The sequence below is a fragment of the Martes martes genome (assembly GCF_963455335.1).
Source record: "Martes martes genome assembly, chromosome: 3".
Lineage (NCBI taxonomy): Eukaryota > Metazoa > Chordata > Mammalia > Carnivora > Mustelidae > Martes > Martes martes.
In genome coordinates, this window is record NC_137890.1 from 170026357 (window position 1) to 170047749 (window position 21393).

The following is a 21393-nucleotide window of genomic DNA, read 5'->3' on the forward strand; positions in this document are numbered from 1 at the left end:
GTCCTGTTTCTCTCTTTGTTTCATAACTATGCTTCTCTATCAAATAGTCCATCGCCATTATCAGTTCATCCCCTCAATGTCCTGTTCTCTTTACCATCTTTTTCTCCCAAACTCCTTTCTAACACACACACACACACACACACACTCCCCAAATGCACACAAGTAAGTCATGTGCAAAGATAAGGAATAGGCCAGGAAAATGAGCATTTACTTAGCCTTATGTGCCAGGCTGTAGCTCAATTTTTAATGCATGTTACCTAATTTGCACATCTCAACAAGTTCACTGTTAGATAAAGTGAGAGAACCTGGTTTTAAGCCTAATTTGTATAACTTCAAAAGCCCAGAATTTTCCCACCAAGATTAAGAAGTCAAGTGTTCGTGGTGGCTGCAGTAGACAGTTGATGGGTTTTTGTTTTGTGTGGGTTTTTGTGTGTGTGTGGTTTGGGTTTTTTTTGTTGTTGTTACTGTTTGTTTGGTTTTGGTTTTTGCTATCTCAGCCTCATTCCACTTTCCTTTGGGGATAGACCCACTCTTTTCTATGTGGAATACAGCCTTAAAAGTCACCAGAGTGGCCCCAGTGATGACTTTACCATCCTTATTCTCCCTGCCCATACCACAGCCCTAATGCTGCTTACTTCCAGGTCTTTCTTAAACCTTTCTTTACCTTCTTTGACTTTCTGTCTTCAATCTCTTGCTACCTCTCAAATTCTTCTTGGGCCTCCTTTACTCCCTTATCTATCTCCTCCACCCATAATAGCCAGCCCTTTGAGACTCGATTCTCAACGGATTGCCCTCTATTCTCAACAATATATTCTTTTCCTCCTGTTGAAATATGCAGCCTTCCTGCCTACCTCTGCAGGACACCTCTATGCCAAGAATGCCCAAATATGGATGCCAAGAATTAATGTATCCTCCAGATGGATTTCCAGCAGCCTAGTGGATATTCTCCACTTAAATATCTCATCATTTCTAGCTATGCAAGTTTAAACCAAACTCATCTCTTTATTTCTAGCTGACTTAACCTCTTAGTGTTACGAAGAGGACAGGTAAAGGGGGAAGGGAAAGGAGAATGGGATGGGGAAGGAAAAACCCTACAACATTTATGTTGTGCCTATTCTCATAAAAGAACATTTGCTTACTGTATCATTTGCTAATCTCTGTGTTACTTGCTTATATATAGTTTTCCCATTTCATTACATTCTAATGTAATACTTTTTTGGACAATACTATGTGCCAGATATCGTACAATTGTCCTAGGCACAATAATCCTAAGAAACAAATAGTATTTTACAAATGAGGACATTTGGACTTAAAATTAGTAACAACTAAAACTTATTGGATATTTACTATGTGTCAGGTGCTGGTCTAAGTGCTTAAAAATAATCATATTATTTAATTGTCTCAGCAAACCAATGAAGTAGGCACTATTATATTCCCATTTGGAGAAGCAGTTTGCTCCAAGTTACGTAGTAGTGGGGCTGGGACTTACAGCCAGGTTTGCTCATTTCAAAGCCCATGTTCTATTCATGGGCCATGCTGTCTGCCAGCATTTACCCAAGATTCTATACTTAAATCCTTAGAATTGTCTTGGATGAATCCATTTCCCACGTTAGAGATGGATTCCTATGTCTCCAATAGTAACCAGTCTCTGCCACCCACTCCTATAAAGTTTCTTTGATAATGTCTTCACTTGAATGTTTACTACCTCCATATACCTCTAATACTACTTCTTCCAAGCTGGTCTCTCACCTTCCATTTCAGAATTCTTCCTCAACCATGTTATATGGTAATTAACAAAAATATATCATTTTTATGTTGTCCAGTAATCATCACCATCTTGCCATGACTAACTAAACTATACTTAAAGGGTCTGTCTGGAGTTTGAGGCTCTCCCCATTCATGGCCCATGCTAGGCTTCAGTAGCAAATTTTCCCTTTCCCCACAACATGACAAGTCAACACATGTACTTATGTTGGTTCCATCACTGTCTTTACTCTTCTCCACCTGTTTCAAGCCTGGCTCAAGACAGACTCACTCACTCATGTCCCCCTACTCCAGCCCACCCCTCTGTCCCCACCCCAGTCCTACTGTTACAGAAGAGTGGGGAGAATGGAATGAGTGTTCAAGTATAAAATGGCTACGATGGATGGATACTTCATAAATGCTAGTTTCCAACCCCTTTCTTTTGCCTTCTTCTACTCTGTATTTTAGTAGCATTTGTCCTATGTGCTATGCTCTCTCAGTGCTTAATTCTGCAGCATTTCATATCATCTGGCATTGAGTATGAGTGGCTTCATTATTTTTCATTCATCTTCCCAAGGAGATTATACAATTTTAGAAATCAGGACCTTTCTTATACTTCTTCACCTCCAATGGGAAGATCCTATGGTTAGACATGTAGCAGACACTCAATATGTCCTTGTTGACCCGATAGGGCAGAGGGGAAGGGAAAGTGCCAAACAGACATAGGATATAAATGGTAATGCCTGGATGGTTCAGTCCATTTAGGATCTCACTCTCGATTTCGGCTCAGGTCGTGATCTCAGGGTCATGAGATCAAGCTGCTGTTGGGCTCCTGGCTCAGCGTGGAGTCTGTTTCTTCCTCTCCCTCTGCTTCTCCCCCTGCTCACGCATGCGCGCTCTCTCTCTCTCTCTCTCTCTAATGAATAAATAAAATCTTAAAAAAAAAAAAAAAAGAAAGAGGATATAACTGTTAAGAAAGGAAGTCTTAATTATCTTCCCCATTTTTGTACACTTTATTATGCTGTTAATATCTGATCTGAGAAGCAGGTTCTGACCATTTCTCCTTCCTTTTAGAGTCCATAAAAGAAAGAGTAAAACAAATTCCCCAGTTTCCAAGGCTTTGATCAATAGAATTAAGAGAACAGATAGGACTTTGTTCTTTTCTCTGGAAGTTAGGCCTCACCCATCCCTCACTTCTACTGAGGTCTGAAGATGATTAAATGTGATACAGCAGAACACTAACTTCAATCAACCATTAACTCTAAATTCTTGGTCATCCTAGGGGAAAAATAGGTTTTAAAGAACAAGCCTAGATTCTCATGCATTAAATAACTGGTTTTAAGCCACTCTTGAAGGAAATTCTCCAGATAATTTTAAAATTCATCCACCACTTTTTCCCCCCTCTATTACTACCATTCTTGTCTAAGAGGTCTTGCTTTTTCTTTCTTCCTTCCTTCCTTTCAAGATTTTATTTGTGTATTTGAGAGAGAGAGAGAGAGAGAGAGCACTCATGCCTGTGTGCATGGAGCCTGATGCAGGGCTCAAAACAGGGCTGGATCCCTGGGCCCTGAGACCAGGACCTCAGCTGAAACCAAGAGTAGATGCTTGACCAACTGAGCCATGCAGACACCCCAAGGTCACCCTTTCTTACGTGTGGTTCTAAAAAATGCTCCTTGTCTTCTGGCTTCTACTACTGTTGTCCTCCAATCAATTCTCCACTCAGCAGTAAGAAAGAACTTTTTTTTTTTTTTAAATATTTTAGTCATTTATTTGACACAGAGAGAGAGAGAGATCACAAGTAAGCAGAGCAGCGGGCAGAGAGAGAGTGGGAGAAGCAGGCTCCCCACCAAGCAGAGAGAGCCTGATGCAGGGCTCGATCCCAGGACCCTGAGATCATGACCCGAGCTGAAGGCAGAGGCTCAACCCACTGAGATACCCAGGCGCCCCAGAAAGATCTTTTGAAAACATAAATAAACTTGTGCCATTTTCTGCTTAAAACCTCCAGTGACTTCTCATTGGTAGAAAACAAAATCTAAACTTTTTCATGTGGTCTAAGGACCTACATGATGTGGCCCCTCTCCATCCTGCCATCCTATGTAATATACCACCTCCTTCACATATACCTTCTATGCTACAATTGCACTGGCTGCCTACACATTCCTCAGGAGCACCCAATGTTTTCCCACTTGAGGCCTTCAATACTGTCTGCCTTGCCTTATTTCTGCTCCAATCTTCCCGTCACATGGCGAGCACCTTGCTATTTCCCAAGTCTCCGTTTCCTTGTCAGCTCCTCCAAAGCTTTCCTGACACCAAGCCTAAAACTGGCTCCCTACCCTGCTTTTCATGATTCTTTATCACAGCAGCCTGTTTCCTGAATAAGACTTAACAACATCCATAATCAAGTTCTATTTCTTTCTCTCTTTTAATTTAATTTAATTATTTGAGAGAGTGAGCACGAGCAGGGGGAGGAGCAGAGGGAGACGAAGAAGCAGACTCCCTGCTGAGCAGGGAGCCCAACATGGGGGCTTGATCCTGGGACCCCGGGACCACGACCGAGCTGAAAGCAGATGCTTAACCGATGGAGCCATCCAGGTGCCCCAAGTTCTCTTATTTTGCTTGTTTATTTTCTATCTCCTCTACTAGACTATAAGGTCTAGGAAATAGTTCCATATAACTAGGCCAACACATACATGTTTGTTCAATAAACAACTTTTAAGTGACTTAATTAATGATTTGGGCTGGGGGAGCAGTCTGAACTGATAGTAATTAAAGATTAGTCTGATTTTTGTCAAAGACTGAGACTGAAGAAAAGTTTAATAAAAAGACATTAAGGGACACCTGGCTGGCTCAGTGGCTGGAGCATGTGACTCTTGATCTCAGGGCTATAAGTTCGAGCCCCAGATTGGGTGTAGAGAATACTTAAAACATTTTTTTTTTTATCATCCTTGCGCAGGGGCCATGCTAATCTTCTCTGTATCGTTCCAATTTTAGTATATGTGCTGCCGAAGCGAGCACCATTTTTTTTTTTTAATCTTAAAAAACAGAGAGGGACATTAAAAAGTTCCTTTATACTTAATAAACAATTATGGTATAATTTTATCTGTTTTCACCTCCAGTAATGGAGGGTTCTGGTGGTGACATAACTCTCCTCCTAAAGATAACATTTCCCAGCATCCCTTGCATCAGGTGTGATCATATGACTAGTCTCTGGCCAAAAGCATGCGAGCAGCTGTGATGTGTGCAACTTCCCTGCTTGGCCCTCTCTTTCCTCTTTTCACCTTCTTGAGACCTGGAATGTGAACCTGATGAGCCATCTTTCGCCAGGCAGACAAAAGCAACCCAAAAGAGATGACAGTGGACTGACACAGAAAGAATAAAAGCCACTAGAACAGCCATAAACCCTCTTCCTCTGGATTGTAATATGAGAGAAAAATATTTATCTTTGTTTTTTTTTTTTTTTAAGATTTATTTAGGGGCGCCTGGGTGGCTCAGTGGGTTAAGCCTCTGCCTTTGGCTCTGGTCATAACCTCAGGGTCCTGGGATCAAGTCCCGCATCAGGTTCTCTGCTCAGCGGGGAGCCTGCTTCCCCCTTTCTCTCTGCCTGCCTCTCTGCCTACTTGTGATCTCTCTCTGTCTATCAAATGAATAAATAAAAATCTAAAAAAAAATAAAGATTTATTTATTTTGGAGAGAGAGACAGCACAAGCAGGAGGGGCAGAAGGAGAGGGAGAGAGAATCTTAAGCCAACTCTACACTGTGCCCAGAGCCTGACATGGGACTTGATCTCACAACACTGAGATCATGACCTGGGCCAAAACTAAGAGTCAGCGGCTTAACCCACTGAGCCACCCAGGCCCCACAATATTTATCTTCCTTTAACCCAGTATTATTTTGGTCTCTTAAGGCAGCCACACAAAAATCCTACCTAATATACTGGAATTGCCCAAAAAGTTACTTGGTGTGTTCTAATTTGTCAGCCCTGATGCATAGGCAGATCCTGACACACATTTCAAAGTTAGAGCATAAAATGACATCATCCCTGGTAATGGGTGGTTTAGGCAGTTTTTATTTTCCCAGGGTAGGGGGGAGCCCAGGAATTTTAAAACTCAGCTGTCCAGTACAAAGGACATCACACTAATGTTGGCTCAGCGCCCATGCCCTTACCCATGAAACCCACTGGAGAGCTCAGTACAGTCTGTACTACCATGGCTAAATGTCAGCCTACATTCATATGTTGAAATCATATTTCATATGTTGAAATTCATATTATTGAATTTATATGTTGATGAAGATTTCATTTTGTGCTTGAAATGAAATGTTGAAATGAAAATCTTCATTTCAACATATGAATTCAGATGTTTAAATGCGTATGTTGAAATCTTAACACCCAAGTGAGGGTATGAGAAGGTGGAGTCTTTGGGAGGTGATTAGGTTATGAGGGTGGAATCCTCACACACGAGATTAGTGTCCTCATAAAAGAGACCCCAGAGAATTCTCTTGTTCTTTTTGCCAGGTAAAGACACAGCAACGAAATGGTCATCTATGAATCAGGCTCTCACCAGACCCTGAATCTGCCGGTACCTTGATCTTGGACTTTCCAGCATTCAGAACTATGGGAAAAAAATGTATGTTATTTAAGCCACAAAGTATGTGGTCTTTTCATTACAGCAGCCTGCACAGACTAAGACAGCTAGTATTCTCTGCTTGTAAGGAATTCGACAATAGTGTCCTAAAAGGAGTTTTATTAAAAGAAAATCAAGAGCTCCTAGGCATTCGGTAGAAACCCAAAGACTCACACCACCACAAAGTGAGCATACCTGTCCAGCTATGGGGCCTTTCTCGGGCCAAGTCATCACAAAAGGCTCGAGTCCTTGCTTTCTGCCCGCCAGTTCCCCTTCAATCACCCAGTCACTAACTGCTGCCACCCTCCCCGCACCGCCCCCCGCCCCCGCAACCCCTGCCAAAAAAACACACCTCCACAGTGGTATTACACGGCTCCTTTAAGGACCTCTCACTATCATGCATGATATGGATAATTTCCCCGGAGTCTGCTCCCAATTCTCTACTCCCAGGTGGTCATGGGAGGAAACGTGATCCAGTGCCTTCTCCAAACCCATCTGGATACCCAGCATAACTTGGGGGGTTTGGTGGGTGGGGAAACCAGGAAGCTTTGAAGCCTCTGCCATAATGTCCATTGCAGGAAAGAAACTAACCTGCATGGATGAATTATGGCTGGAAAAAGCTAATAAATGGCAAGGACACCAGGCTTACCTTCTGGAAACAATAAGTAGTGTGTGGGCAGTGGGGGAGGGACGCTATGGTAAACATAAGACCACAGGTCTTTGCAAAAATAGGAAGTTGTTTCCCTCTCTCCCACCCACCAAGCCAACTGCTTTCACAGAGAAACACAGGCCCATTTGGCATGGGTTGTTTAGAATTTCCTGTTAAAGTTCTGGATTTTAATTGTTGTGATTAGTCCAAATTTAAATAAATTCCCACGTAGAAAAACCACCAAAACAAAGCAAAACATAAATTGTCTGCTATTTTGCTACCTTTGGTTTATAAAGCTTCAAATCAAGGCACCCTGTGTCATTGATTTAAGAACAATCAGGGGCTTTGTTTGTTTTGTTTTTCATTTCCATACTCCCCCAGAGTTGTTTGGTCACATATGTGACCAGTTGTGACTCATATGGTCACATGTCCCTTTCCATGGAACCTGAATTGGGTCCGGAAGGGTAGAGTATGATCATTTTCAAGTTAACCTACTACGATCACTACAGTGAACTGTGCCTTGCTCCTGCCTTACGGCGCTTTCCATTCTCATTTCTGTATCTGTCACCCAAAGAGCCATATATCCCCTGTCTGGGGTGGCCATACCCTTCCACTAGCACTGTGATTTACCACAACGAGATGCACTATGTCAGCCAGGAAATAACATGCTTACCATTTTACCACCAAAAATCACCATTAGCCCCTCTCAGGAAGACAGTCCCACCAATGTAAAGGTAGAAAGGAATCTGGCTCAGACTGATGTCTGTGACTGGAGCCATGATGGATCAGCAACTTGAAACTTCTAACCTCTGGCCAGTGACTGTGACTCGGTTATGAGTTAAACTGTATCCTGTTGCTTCATGGTCCCGTGAGCCGTATCTGTCAGGTCACTCCTCAGCCTACCTGACCTGAAAGGCACTCACACTGAGGGCTGGTTCATCATCTAGAAGCATCTGGCTTGTCTGCAGAGGAAATAGTTCCCAGTAGCGAGGGGAGTGGGTTACGAGGAGCTTGAGCATCTCCCTATTGTGAAGAGCTATAAAATTGGATCTTCCCTGTCTGAGTTTTGTTTGTTTATAGGGAAAGAGGGGTGGCCCTAGTCTCACCCCCATCATACCAACATGATGAGGGAGCAGGAGGCTGGCTGAGGACAAAGCAAAAGCTGGCACCCTGCATCCCCTCTCCACCGGCTCCCCCCGGTAATATGTGTAGCATTCCTCAGGCACCCCTGACTGCCATAAACGAGAAACAAATAGTTAACTTGCAGAGATCACAATCCTGCAAGACAGGAATCTCCCAACTATCTTGATATTAGCGGCGTGCTGAAAGACAACATTAATCAAGCTGGGAGACCTCCTGTATCCCAGCACCTTGTAGGCCTCCTTTAGCATATGAAAACTCCGTTCAAACCTCCCTTTCCCTCACCTTCCCCCAACCACAGGGTACATAACCTGCCATCCCTCACAACCCTGGGCAGCAGCTCTTCCTGCCCACGGGTCCTGTCCCCGTGCTTTAATAAACCACCATTTTGCACCAAAGGTGTCTCAAGAATTCTTTCTTGGTCATCGGCTCCGGACCTCAGCCCACCGAACCTCACCTAGGTTCTAGAACTTCATCATATGGCGCCCGAACGAGGAGCTGTGAGTCTTTACATTCGGACTCTGAGCTTCAGTGCAATATTGGTGAGTACTTTCTCTCTCCTTTTCCTTTAGTCTCATTTCAGGGGCTTTTCAAGGAGTATGGTCTTATTGGAACACTTGCATGTCTATTGCTCAGGCTGTAATCCTCTAGCTGGTGGCTGCTCTACGGGGAGGAGAGCATCTGCCTTTTGGCTGTAAGTTAGTACCCTGGCCGGAATGGCAATGAGACCCAGAAACTTGATATCCTCTCTTTATTCCTGTTCTTATATAAAGTTGTCTCCCTTGGGCACGGGACAGCCACCTGAGTCACCAGGACGGCTGCCAATCTTAAGACTCCCGTGTGAGGCTTCCCCCTGATTGATCTAATGTGATCCCCTCCACATCCCTGGTCTAGCCACTTCTGGCCGCGGGACCTCCACTGGGAGCCAGCTGAAACCAGTACCCGATTGAATTAAAATGCAACCGGGGACCGTTTCCTGGGGAAGTTGGCTGTAAGGACCACATGTGTTGGAATGTCGCATAGACCATGATGGATTTCAGTCTTTACTGTTTCTTGTCAATGTCCTCTACAAATTACTTAAAGCTATGAAATTGGGTAATTTCCCTTTGCCAAACTTTTCTAATATTTCCACGGGTTAAAATGGCAAAACAGTATGCAGTTTTCAGTGCAGACGATGGCATGGCATGGCACAGTATTTTGGTCCATTCACCAGGCACCCATCAGCAGCCTAGGATGTGATGGGGAAGAGGAGGGATGCAGCACCCCTCCAGGGCCTTTTACGGCAGGAAAGCCTTCCCGGGGAAGGCAGGATGGTGATCAATAGCGATACCTTGAGGGACGCCTCTGGTCGCTTTGGACACACGGGAACCTCTGACATATCCTGCGTGGGACGCCACCCAGGAGTCAGGGGGGATTTGGTAATGGACCTTCTTTATGTTTCTGGGAGCATGGCCTCAGGAGGCTTCTTCAGTTCCCAAGGACTCTACCTTGGGGTGCCTTTTAACCCACTGAAAATAATTTGGATTGCAAAACTTAGGAAAGGACTGAGCTCCTGTAACACTGCATGGCCTCAGCGGGATCTATCAGTTAGATCTCTGAAGGAAACCAGGCAAATGGACCTAGGATACCTTCATTGTTCATACCTAGGCCTTCATTGCTCTGCACCAGGACCCCGAACTAAGGGGCTTTTGCAGAATGTGTTTGCCTGAATGAGTCAGCTAGTAAACTTCCTCCTGACATACTGGATGATAATTACGTTAATAAGCCGCCTGCTACTAAACCCAGGTTGCTGGGTCATCCCTAGCAAAGGGGACTCTGACTTTATCTCTCTGTTTCTCCTAATAGATGTGGGGGCTTCTCTCTCACTCATTTCCCGTGTTAATGGCTATAACTGGAGCCAACTGGGGTTAGTCTAACTCAAGACAGAGACCTTAAGGAATATTCTCAAGCAGCTGCCGAAACTCTCTTTGTTTCGGGGAAATTCCCTGTTTTCTCTGGCCTGACTTTGGACTGCTTAACCCCTTCCCCCCTGCTGGTGGGAAAACATGGTGTCTGCTCCTCTGTTGGGGCTGATGAGCTCTAAAACCGGGAATCCTTTCTCTGCCTCCTGGCAGCACTTTGTTTCTTCTGTCCCCCCTTCTGGTGTTTCTGCACCAACGTGCGTGCAGCCTGCATGACTAGCCTCTAGATCATGCACCATGGCTCCTTCTCTCCTCACTGTCAAGGAGCAAGAAGAGCATCCCCTGGACCTAACAGCCCCCACTCCAGATCTCCCCACTCGTGTCTCAGGTAAACATTCAAAGTGGAGTGGGCGCAGGTGGAACGTAAATCAGTATTGGAACTAAGTTAAGTTTGTTGGTTTAATTAAGATAGGCATGTCTTTTAAGTTATCAGCTGTAAATGTGAAACTTCGAAGTTTACTGAAGATCAAATAAGCTTGTGTTATTTGTTAAAATTTGTTAGCAAAGAAATGACTAAACTGATGGTTAATTGTCTGTCTCAACGTTTTAATGGGTGATTGCTGAAGTAGCTTTCAAAGTCTTTGGTAACCTGAAACTTTAAAGTTTTGGTTGGATGACAAATGGAATTAAATTGGGGACATCTCGGTCTTAACCAAACAGGATAAAATGCTAAGTCATTAATTACCGGATGTAGGTTTGTGCTTTTGACTTCTTACTGCAAAGAAACTAAGAGTATTTAAATCTGTTGGTAAACATGTTTTGTGCTTAACTGATTGATAAATTCGCCATCTAAAGAATTCTGTTATAACAGTTCACAATTGGTTAATAACTGATTAAGGTGTTTCTAAGAGTACAAAATGCTAAGTGTAACTAAGACTGATGGAAAATAAGGGAAACAACTCTGTGGAAAAGTAGATGATATGTGAGAAAGATTTAAGGAATGGAAATGCATTTTATTAAAGATAAAAGGTAAACTTGTCCTAAATAAGATGGTTGTTTGGAAGGAAATGACTTGGGACAAAACCTGAGTGCAAAGGAAAGTTGTAGAAGGTTTGTGAAGGGAAATCTTCAGAAAAGGAATTTTAGCTATGGTCAGGACGGACTAAGATTGAAATGAATGGGTTTTAAAGGTACATTGGTATAAGACTGAAATTCTCTCTGTTCAAAGGGACAAAGTTTTCTTAGATTAATTGATCTGCTGTTAATAAAATGTAAATGGTTTTCTCTTTGCCTGCCCAGAAAACCCAGTTTCTATGTTTTGTCTTATCAGGTGTTTAACATCCCTAATTATATTTAGGCATGTGCTTTAAAACTTTGTAAGATTTTAGCAAATGTTGACAAGATTTAAGTTGTAAATCTCTTTAACTCAGGCTTTTGCTTGGTATGCTAAGTTACTCATGAAGTACTGCTAAACCAATGATAAACCTTGGGTCACATTTGGGAAAATGGTGTAACCATTCTCGAGATTCTATGCATTTCCTAAAGTTTTTAATGTTTTGAGAGATCATCACTTGATATTGTAATTATGGAAATGTTATGTGTCACAGAAATAACCTGATTTCCTTGCCAGCTAAAGTGTAAACTCTCGTCTCATCAGCCCTAACCATATCCATTCTGAGTTTTTGTCATTAATAATTGTTTTATTTCTCTTGTAAAATGAGTTTTATCTTAAAGGAGATTCATATAAAGGACTTTCAGGACAAATACAGGTATTTGATATACCTGAAAATCCTAAAACTGAAATGGGTAAGAATTTCCAAAACTAACTAAAGCTGCATTCACCAGATTCAGTAACACGGGACTAAATGAACTAAAAGATTATAGTGTTGTGTCTCTTAATGTTTTGTCTTGTTTTAGACATTGCTGGTTCTCTAATGTTTGCTCTTCCAGACTAAGGAAACTTTTTTCTTAAAATGTCTGTGACTTACAGAAAATTATTTATTCACAAACAAATCAAAAGCATTCAACTTTTCTCTCTATCTGAACCCTCTGAAACCCAAAGGTCTCAGTAAGTATTCTTTCTTCCATGGCAGTCAGTCATTTGCATAAGTTCAATAAGAATCTGTTCTCCTTGTAACAGGACAGCATTGGAAACTGGTTATTTTACCAAGGCCTTGACTGGACTGTCATATTTGAAAAGACTCAGATATGGCCAGACAGCTTAAAGGAACTAAGGTTGACTTTGTGAAACCTGGAGCCGTAAAGCCCCTTGGAACTGTTGGCCTGACACCTTGCATACAGAATTCCCAGCAGCCTCACCAGGTGCGTAAAGAATGTCCTCCCTGGCAGGATACTTTGGGAACCTCAGAAGAGGCATTTGCGCAAATCGACAGGTATTGCAGGCATGTCTGATGGCAAGTACATGGCTTGGCCTCTGGCCTGGAGAGGCCACTAAAAGTTCAACCTAGAGATTCCTTATAAGAAGTTCCAGCAAAGCAGATTCTAAAAGATCTATATGGTCACACACTGGCCTTGCTGAGCTTATGTAAATAATAGGCCAAGTTTGTTAAAACTGGACTTGTTTTTCAAATGAATTAGTCCTGATTTGGCTATCTCTGGAAACGAGGGTTATTTTAGAGAGAAAAAATTGTTTTAATAACCCACATTTATGGGTGTTAAATCCTAAAGCTGATTGTTTTTTAAATGTTTGTTTACCAAAGCTAAACAATTTGACGTAAACTTCAGAGAATTTGCATAATAGCTTCTTTAGTCGATCTTATTATTTTGTGGAGATATTAGCAGAACCCCATGGCACATGATTAAACAACGAGAAAATGGGATCGATTCCCCTACAATTGTATAACTTAACTATGGACTTGTGGAGATAATGGGTGACCCCACTTCTCTTTATGACTGGATTGGACGATGCATGGGGAACTCCCCTTATCTCTTGACAAGTTTTCTCCTGCTTGCCAGTGATCCTCTGTAATTAGGATATTGTTAAGGCTGGACCACTCAAAGGGCTTCTTAATGGTTTCATCCCTTAGTCATATTTATCCTAGAAGCCACCTCTGTTGAGGTACAACTGCAAACAAATGTTTTGGCCAAGCATAGAACAGCCCTCCTCATAAAAAGAGCCTCAAGGCGCACTATGGGACAGTCTCTGACTGTCCAGATTTGTCCTAGAAACCAAAGGCCACCAATGGATGATGGAGGCTGACTTATTAAATACTGGGCTACACTTACAGATATGCCAGGAATAATACTTAGAACTTGTCAAACTTTAAACCTAATTACCTGTATGCCTGAACCCGATCGTTGTACTTCTCTATAGAGCAAAACTGTTCAGAGGTTACTGATCTTGCTTACTCTAGTTGGCCAGATTTAAGATGCGCCTATTAAAAATACAAATGACAGTTGGTTTACTGATGACAATACTTTTCATAGAAAGAATAAGAAAAGCTGGGTATGCCATAGTGCTCACTAGCACTCTGCAATTGCCAAAGCCTAAAAATAAACATTAACACTGATTCCAAATATGCCTTCCTGGTACTACATGCCCATGGAGCTATTTGGAAGAAAAGGGGATTGCTGTCAAGCCGTAACTCCCCAATCAAATATGGGCCCAAGTTACAAAACCCTCCTTTTCGCTATACTAAGGATGGTATGTATCAAATCTGAGATACATATTTGTGGCTCACACCCACTATTAGACAGCTTAGTCAAAAGGCAGTTTAATGCCAGGAACAAAGAAATCATACGTATGACATTTGGGCAAATAACACACGACATCTAGGATGGCTATCATTAGAAATGTGTTCCCAGGGACGCCTGGGTGGCTCAGTTGGTTAAGCAGCTGCCTTCGGCTCAGGTCATGATCCCGGCGTCCTGGGATCGAGTCCCACGTCGGGCTCCTTGCTCCGCAGGGAGCCTGCTTCTCCCTCTGCCACTCTGTCTGCCTGTGCTCACTCTCTCTCTCTCTGACAAATAAGTAAATAAAATCTTTAAAAAAAAAAAAAAAAGAAAGAAATGTGTTCCCAAATAATAGGGACTCCAGGCTACTGACTGGTTTGCTACTGATTGGGTAAGGCAACCTGGCATTCGATGGCCAGCTCCAAACGGAACACACTGGATATGTGGAACTAACCTGTGGCCCTGGCTTCCTCCAGGGTGGATAGGTCGCTGTACTTTAGGATTTGCCTGGATTCATGGGCACATTACTAAAACCGTCACCACTCCAGCTCATCTCCCCAATTTACAGAATAGGATGGCCTTAGATGTCCTGACAGCAGCACAGGGTGGCACATGCACAATTATCAAAGCAGAATGTTGTGTGTACATCCCAGACTACCGCAAAAATGTCACAGGTCTAATAAAAAGATATGAATGCCCAGATTAAGGCCCTGCAAGGTCCTTCTCTCTCTCTCTCAGTGATTGGTTAAGTTCCTGGTTTGAAGGAGGACTATGGCCAACAATCAGAAATCTCCTTTTGGGGCTTCTCATCCTTATCGCCTTATTAATCTTAATATGTTGCTTTGTTCAGTGTTTGTTTCTCTACTTGGTACAGAGACTCCATTGCTGCAATGACTTCACAGCACAGCGACAGATGATCCTGACCACGCACAGAGACACTTTTTCACTGTCAGCGCTGGATTCAACTGCCTCCGCCTTTTTGTAACTCCCCTATACGTTCCTCGACTGATCAATGTTGACCCAAGTAGGTAGGGACAGCTCTACGCCCCTATTCAGCAGGAAGAAGTTACAGAAGATGAGACCTTCCACTTTCAACTACCTTAAAGATTTCAGGGTCAAAATTGTTCAGGGGGGAATGATGAGGGAGCAGGAGGCTGGCTGAGGACAAAGCAAAATCTGGCACCTTGCACCCCCTCTCCACCCGCTCCCCCCGGTAATATGTGTAGCATTCCTCAGGCACCCCTGACTGCCACAATCGAGAAACAAATAGTTAACTTGCAGAGATCACAATCCTGCAAGACAGGAATCTCCCAACTATCTTGATGTTAAGGGCGTGCTAAAAGACAACATTAATCAAGCTGGGAGGCCTCCTGTATCCCAGCACCTTGTAGGCCTCCTTTAGCATATGAAAACTCCATTCAAACCTCCCTTTCCCTCACCTTCCCCCAACCGCAGGGTACATAACCTGCCATCCCTCACAACCCGGGGCAGCAGCTCTTCCTGCCCACGGGTCCTGTCCCCGTGCTTTAATAAACCACCATTTTGCACCAAAGGTGTCTCAAGAATTCTTTCTTGGTCATCGGCTCCGGACCTCAGCCCACTGAACCTCACCTAGGTTCTAGAACTTCATCATACATACATGCTACAACGAAAACTCGACAAAGGCAAGGACAGGGGTGCCTGGGTGACTCAGTCAGTTCAGCTCCTGCCTTCAGCCCAGGTCAGGATCCCAGGTCAGGATCCCAGCATGCAGCCCCATGCATGCTCTTTCTGTCTTAATTAAATAAATAAAATCTTAAAATAAAAAGAAAAAGGCAGAGACAGTTAACCGTACTGGAAACACTGACCGAATACTGTGAACTGGTTAAGAGTCTTGTTTATGCAAGCTGGTTCAGTTCGGGACTCTTACTTCAAGGTGAGGGCGTTGGGGGGCGGGGTGAGTAGATGCCTCACTAACATTCTTTTTTGCACCAGGAATCTGTGAGGCTGCATGCTGAGAATCTCACAGGCCCCCATCAGTATGAGCCAGCAGCTGCTTTGAGGCAGGAAGAGAATGAAGTTACCAGGCAGATGGGGTGGGGGAGGGGTGGGAAGATGGGTGAGCAGCAAGCACATCCCAGAAGACAAGGCAGTCAGTGCTAAGAGGGGATGACAGAGTGGGAGTGTGGAAGGATCAGGGCCCAGGAGATGCCTTTTCCCCCCCTGGGGAGCAAAGGGAGCAGTGTTGCAGGGCGTAGGACAGCTTTTGATTCAGCCAAAGGAACATCAGTGTAGCATGGCGTGGATGCCCTGTGAAGAGATGGCTCAAACCAGAACCAGAATGAAAATCTAGAAACAAGGAGGCTCTTTTGCTGTACCTCCGGACCTTTTGGGGTTAGCAGTCTTTCAAACCCTGACCATGGTGAGAAACTGGGCAAAGAGCACATGCCTTTTCATTTTAACAGATTTCTCAAAAAGACCTCAACATCTCTCTCTCTCTCTTTTTTTTTTTTAAAGATTTTTAATTTATTTATCTGACAGACAGTGATCACAAGTAGGCAGAGAGGCAGGCAGAGAGAGAGAGAGGAGGAAGCAGTCTCCCCGCTGAGCAGAGAGCCCCATGCGGGGCTTGATCCCAGGACTCTGGGATCATGACCTGAGGCGAAGGCAGAGGCCTTAACCCACTGAGCCACCCAGGCACCCCCTCAACGTCTCTTAATCACAGACTCTCTGGACGGTGAAGAAGAGCCTTTCTGACTGCTCAGACTGCAACTTCCTTGCAGCCCAGGAAGGGCTCCTTATCATCCTCAGCGGGTGACCCTGGCTTAAAGCCAGCCCAGTCGCCTTTTCACTGGAGGACTGCAGAGTCCCTCAGTCCCCTCAGCTGCCACACAAAAGTTGCAGTGGATGGAGGCCCACAGGGACCCACTCTGGCAGAGCTCTGTGAATCCACAGGTCCAAACCAGATCACCAATAACATTAAATTACACCTTTGATAAAAAGATTCTTTAAAAGTAACAAAGTACTCTTTGCTCTCAAGAAAGAAAGGAATTTTCCAGAATAAGAAAGTCCTAGAACTGAGTCACTATTCCTCATCCTACTAAAAAAAATATATATATATACTTTGTCATTGAAATCAAAGCACTCTCTAGCAAACGGGAAGCAGAATGTGGAAGAGGTGTCTTCCTTTCTTTAATGAGTATAGACTGGAATCTGTCATCAACAAAACAGAAGGGCAAGTTTTCTTCCTTTTTCTTTCTTTCTTTTTTTTTTAGAGAGAGAAAAAAGTGCAGGAGGGTGGGGAGTGGGTTGGGGCAGAGGGAGAGGGAGAGATCTCAAGCAGGCTCTGTGCTCACAACCCTGAGATCATGACCTTAGCTGAAAACAAAAGTCAGACACTTAACTGAGGGAGGCCCGGGGGAGGGGGGGGCAGGGCAAGTATTTCTTAAAGGAGGTCAGAGAAGAGTAAGGTGATCGGAGATCAGAGAGGAAGTGATGTCTGATTCCACTTTTTTTCTTTTAGTATTTCCTTTTTTTTTTTTTGATAAACATATAATGTATTATTAGCCCCACGGGTACAGGTCTGTGAATCGACAGGTTTACACACTTCACAGTGCTCACCATAGCACATACCCTCCCCAATGTCCATCACCCCACCACCCTCTCCCGACACCCCTCCCCCCATGATTCCACTTTTAACAAGACCCATTTCTAACTTGCTTTGTGAATAATGAGCTGGGGGGGGGGTGGGCCCAACAAAAGGATGGCCTTTGTTTGCTTTTACATCATTTTAATACCTTGTAGGTGAAAATACAGTACTCTGAGAGCAGACGGAAATAGCGTGTTCCCTGAATTGTTAAGACCACAGCACCACACACATTCCCTAGATCTGCCAAATTCTTAGGCCAAGTCTCAGTAGGCCAGTCCAGGCGTAAGCTCTCTCTGGTCGGGGGACAGAGGGAAGCTGCACGAACAATGCGGAGGAGAATCTGAATAATAACCCCGGGCTACTGGACGTGAAACTGCGGATGAGAAATTCCACGTCCCTCCCCCCATCCTCCGAATGCTTGCTTCCCTGCTTGAGGAATGAACTAGATGATAGGATCTCACACACCTACACCAGCGTTCTTGCAGCAAGCACACACCCTCGGATTCGTCAGTTTCTGCAGCGGGGCTGAAATGGATTAGATCTCAAATGGGGTAAAGGTTGCATCTTCCCTTCATTCCTGGGCGGGGAAAGGGAGATGCGGTGGAGGTGGGCTCGAGCTTATTTTTAAAATCATGTATTATCTTGGTTCTGTGGATAACTACAACGGCATCCCACCCCCCAGGCCTCCCCCCCCAACTCAGATCTCAGCGTCCCTTCCAGAAGGTGAAAGGATCGGAGGCCAGATTTCTTCCCCCTCAGCTAAGCCTGCCCCTTTCCTTCCCAGCCAGAGACACACAGCAACTGGAGCCGGAGCCTGCAGCCTCTCCTTCCCCAGGTGCCCTGGAGAATTCTATCTTAATTAACCATGAGAGCTAAAGCACCGAGGATTTTGGAAATGGAGCACGCGCCCGCCTTTGGTCTGCTTCCCTTCCTCCGGTCCCCACAATGGCACCGAAATTTAAAAACAAAAACAAAAACCCAACGAACAAGGGATCTCACCTACACGTGCCGCGGACAAAGTCTGGCAGAGGACCCAGACCGAGTCAGGCAGCCGCCACCGGGGAGCAGCAGTCGGCTGGGAGGATGGGGACCTGCGGCGGCGGGGCTGGACGGAGCGGCGGGGCGGGGCGGCGCGGCGGCGCCCGGGCGGTCACGTGGGAAGGGTCCATAAACGGTCGCCCTTCCTAGACTGACGGGAGAGTTACCTTAGCGCTGTCCGGATTCAGGTTCCGGGACGACATGGCCGTTTGGAGCGAGTTGAAGAGCTGCTTCGCGCCGGGCCTGCTGCAGCACCAACTGGCCATCGTCACCGGAGGGGCCACGGGTATCGGAAAGGCCATCACCACGGAGCTGCTGCACCTGGGTACGGGAGCGGGCCCTCTGGGTCAGGCTACTTAAGATCAAGAGGTCGGCAGAGGCACACACTGGCGTAAGGGGGTTTCGGGAGCCAGGAGGTACTCGGCAGGGCTGGGAGACGTGGACTGGCCAAGCCGAGAGGCTGTACCTGTAGGCGACGTTGAAACCGCGGGGGGAAAGGGAAGGGTCTCTCTAAGAAATGCTGCAGAAGCCTTGAAGGATGAAACCACCATTTGTGAACTAAAGGGAAGAGTTAGAATCAGAGATAACGTGCTCGAGGTAGGGAACAAGGAGACCGGTGGAAACGCGCTGTGGAATTCTTTATAGATGTGTTTAAAATGAACCCGTCCTGTGGATTACCGAATGAGGAAACGCGGGAAGCCTTTTCATATTTTTCTCTTTATCGCTGGTTTATTTAATGCTAACGTCATTGCCATTTCTGTTTCTGTTTTTATTAACTTACTTTTCTCCTCATTATGGGTTGTACTTACCTGCTTCTTTGCATTACTGCTGAACATTTTAATTTTACCTAATTGGATGCTGGTTATTTTTATATTCATTTAAATATTCTTGAGCTTTGGGGCGCCTGGGTGGCTCAGTGGTTAAGCTGCTGCCTTTGGCTCAGGTCATGATCTCCGGGTCCTGGGATCAAGTTCCCTATGGAGCTCTCTGCTCAGCAGGGAGTCGGCTTCCCTCCCTCTCTCTGTCTGCCTCTCTGCCTACTTGTGATCTCTGTCTGTCAAATAAATAAATAAAATCTTTTTTTAAAAAATAAATAAAAAATAAATATTCTTGAACTTTGTTCTGTGTTAACTGCATCCCAGAAGTTGTTATTTCTGTTGTTAGGTTCTTTGGAAACAGTTGGATACTTTAAGGGAGACTTGTTATATGTTAAGTATTGGCCTGAATAGCCTTTAATCTAGTTAATCTAGGGTAATTTTGCTTCACCACTCAGGCCATATCCTTCTGAGTATCTTACCCATGAGGTTTTGCCTGTTTGAAACGCTATTTCCAGTGCCTTCTTGGCCTCCCTTGACTCCCAACTTCATCTTGTCCTGAAATCTGAATGGTTCCTCTTCCTCCTCCTTGGGCTGCACCTGGGAAACTCTCCAGGCAGGAAACTGGAATGATCATAGGGCTCACATTGTTTGTTTCCACTCTCTGAGATCACTGTGCCATGCTACCCCGTGTCCTGTGCCTGAAAGCCATTCTGCATTATACTTTGACCAGTTTTTTTCTTCCATTGGTCTGGAGGGTAAACTCCATGATTGATGTTCGATCTCAACCAGAGGCAGAAGTCCTGATTCACCATTTTTTAAAAAGATTTTATGTATTTATTTGACAAACAGAGATCACAAGTAGGCAGAGAGGCAGGCAGATAGAGAGAGGGGGAAGCAGGCTCCCTGCCAAGCAGAGAGCCCCATGCGGGACTCGATCCCACGACCCTGGGATCATGACCTGAGCCAAAGGCAGAGGCTTTAACCTACTGAGCCACCCAGGCACCCCCTGATTCACCATTTTTTAATGGGTACACATGAAAGAACTTCTGAACTTTGTTTTTCTTATTTAGACAACCAGTGAAAGCATATTTACCAATGAAAGCATATTTACTATTTCTTGACTGTTTTCTTTTCAGGGTGTAATGTGGTCATTGCATCTCGTAACTTTGATAGATTAAAATCTGTTGCGACAGAACTGAAGGCCAGCCTGCCCCCCAACAACCAGGCTCAGGTCACTCCCATAAAATGCAACATCCGCAGTGAAGAGGAGGTAATGCAAATATGTCTATATCCTTTATTCATTCATTTTATTTACAGTAGTGGTTCCTAAAACTACTGCTTCAGATGTTCCTGTGGTAGAGGTCTTAGATGAGGTTAACTAGAAGCAGAGGCCGTAAAAGAGATTCTTTTGCTAACGATATACTGAGTATTACCTCCTGGGGGAGGAGAGGAAAGAAACAGTCCTTAAGGAAGCTAAGCAAGGATGTGGTCTCAGCGAGATTACTTTTTGTGCCTTTTGCCCTTTAAGTCATTTCTTTATTTTTTTTTAAGATCTTATTTTTAAGTGATCAGTCATTTCTGTACCCAACGTGGAACTCAAACTCACAATCCCAAGATCAAGAGTCACATGCTATACCAACTGAGCGAGACAGGTGCCCCTTTTAAGTAATTTCTTAATGTTAATTTTAACTGGATTTCGGCTACTGGTACTGATACCATTTACTGTGACAGACTGCAAGTCCTTCTCCCAGAGTAAGCTATCAGTCCAACTAGCAAATGAAGTTGTTAACCAGTTTACTTTTAACATTTTTCTTTAGGTGAAGAATTTGGTCAAATCCACCTTAGATGTTTATGGTAAGATCAATTTTTTGGTAAACAATGGAGGAGGCCAGTTCATGTCTCCTACAGAACACATCAGTGCAAAGGGATGGCATGCTGTGATTGAGACCAACCTGACGGGCACCTTCTACATGTGCAAAGCAGGTGAGTATGATCAATAACTCAAAAAGGCAAGTTGTCTTTACTTAAAGATCATAGAGAATCTTTTTTTTTTCTTTAAAGATTTTATTTATTTATTAGAGAGAGAGAGAGAGTGCGTACATAAGCAGGGGGAGTGGATGGAGAAGCAGGCTACCCCTGAGCAGGGAGCCCGATACCGGAC

The 21393-nt window shown here is 44.3% G+C and overlaps 2 protein-coding genes across 2 annotated transcripts in view; one reads left to right on the forward strand and one right to left on the reverse strand.

Moving 5' to 3' along the window:
- TMEM169 (transmembrane protein 169) overlaps nt 1–18445 on the reverse strand; it is a 34023-nt gene extending 15578 nt beyond the window's left edge. Inside the window, exon 1 of the mRNA XM_080799700.1 lies at nt 18376–18445. The gene's annotated coding sequence lies outside the window, so the exon portion shown is untranslated. The remainder of the gene's footprint in view (nt 1–18375) is intronic.
- A 65-nt stretch (nt 18446–18510) lies between these two features.
- LOC308340495 (peroxisomal trans-2-enoyl-CoA reductase-like) overlaps nt 18511–21393 on the forward strand; it is a 39510-nt gene continuing 36627 nt past the window's right edge. The window contains exons 1-3 of the mRNA XM_080799701.1: nt 18511–18739; nt 20369–20502; nt 21050–21215. Of these exons, the coding sequence (XP_080655827.1) occupies nt 18616–18739; nt 20369–20502; nt 21050–21215 (424 nt within the window). The 5' untranslated portion in view covers nt 18511–18615. The remainder of the gene's footprint in view (nt 18740–20368; nt 20503–21049; nt 21216–21393) is intronic.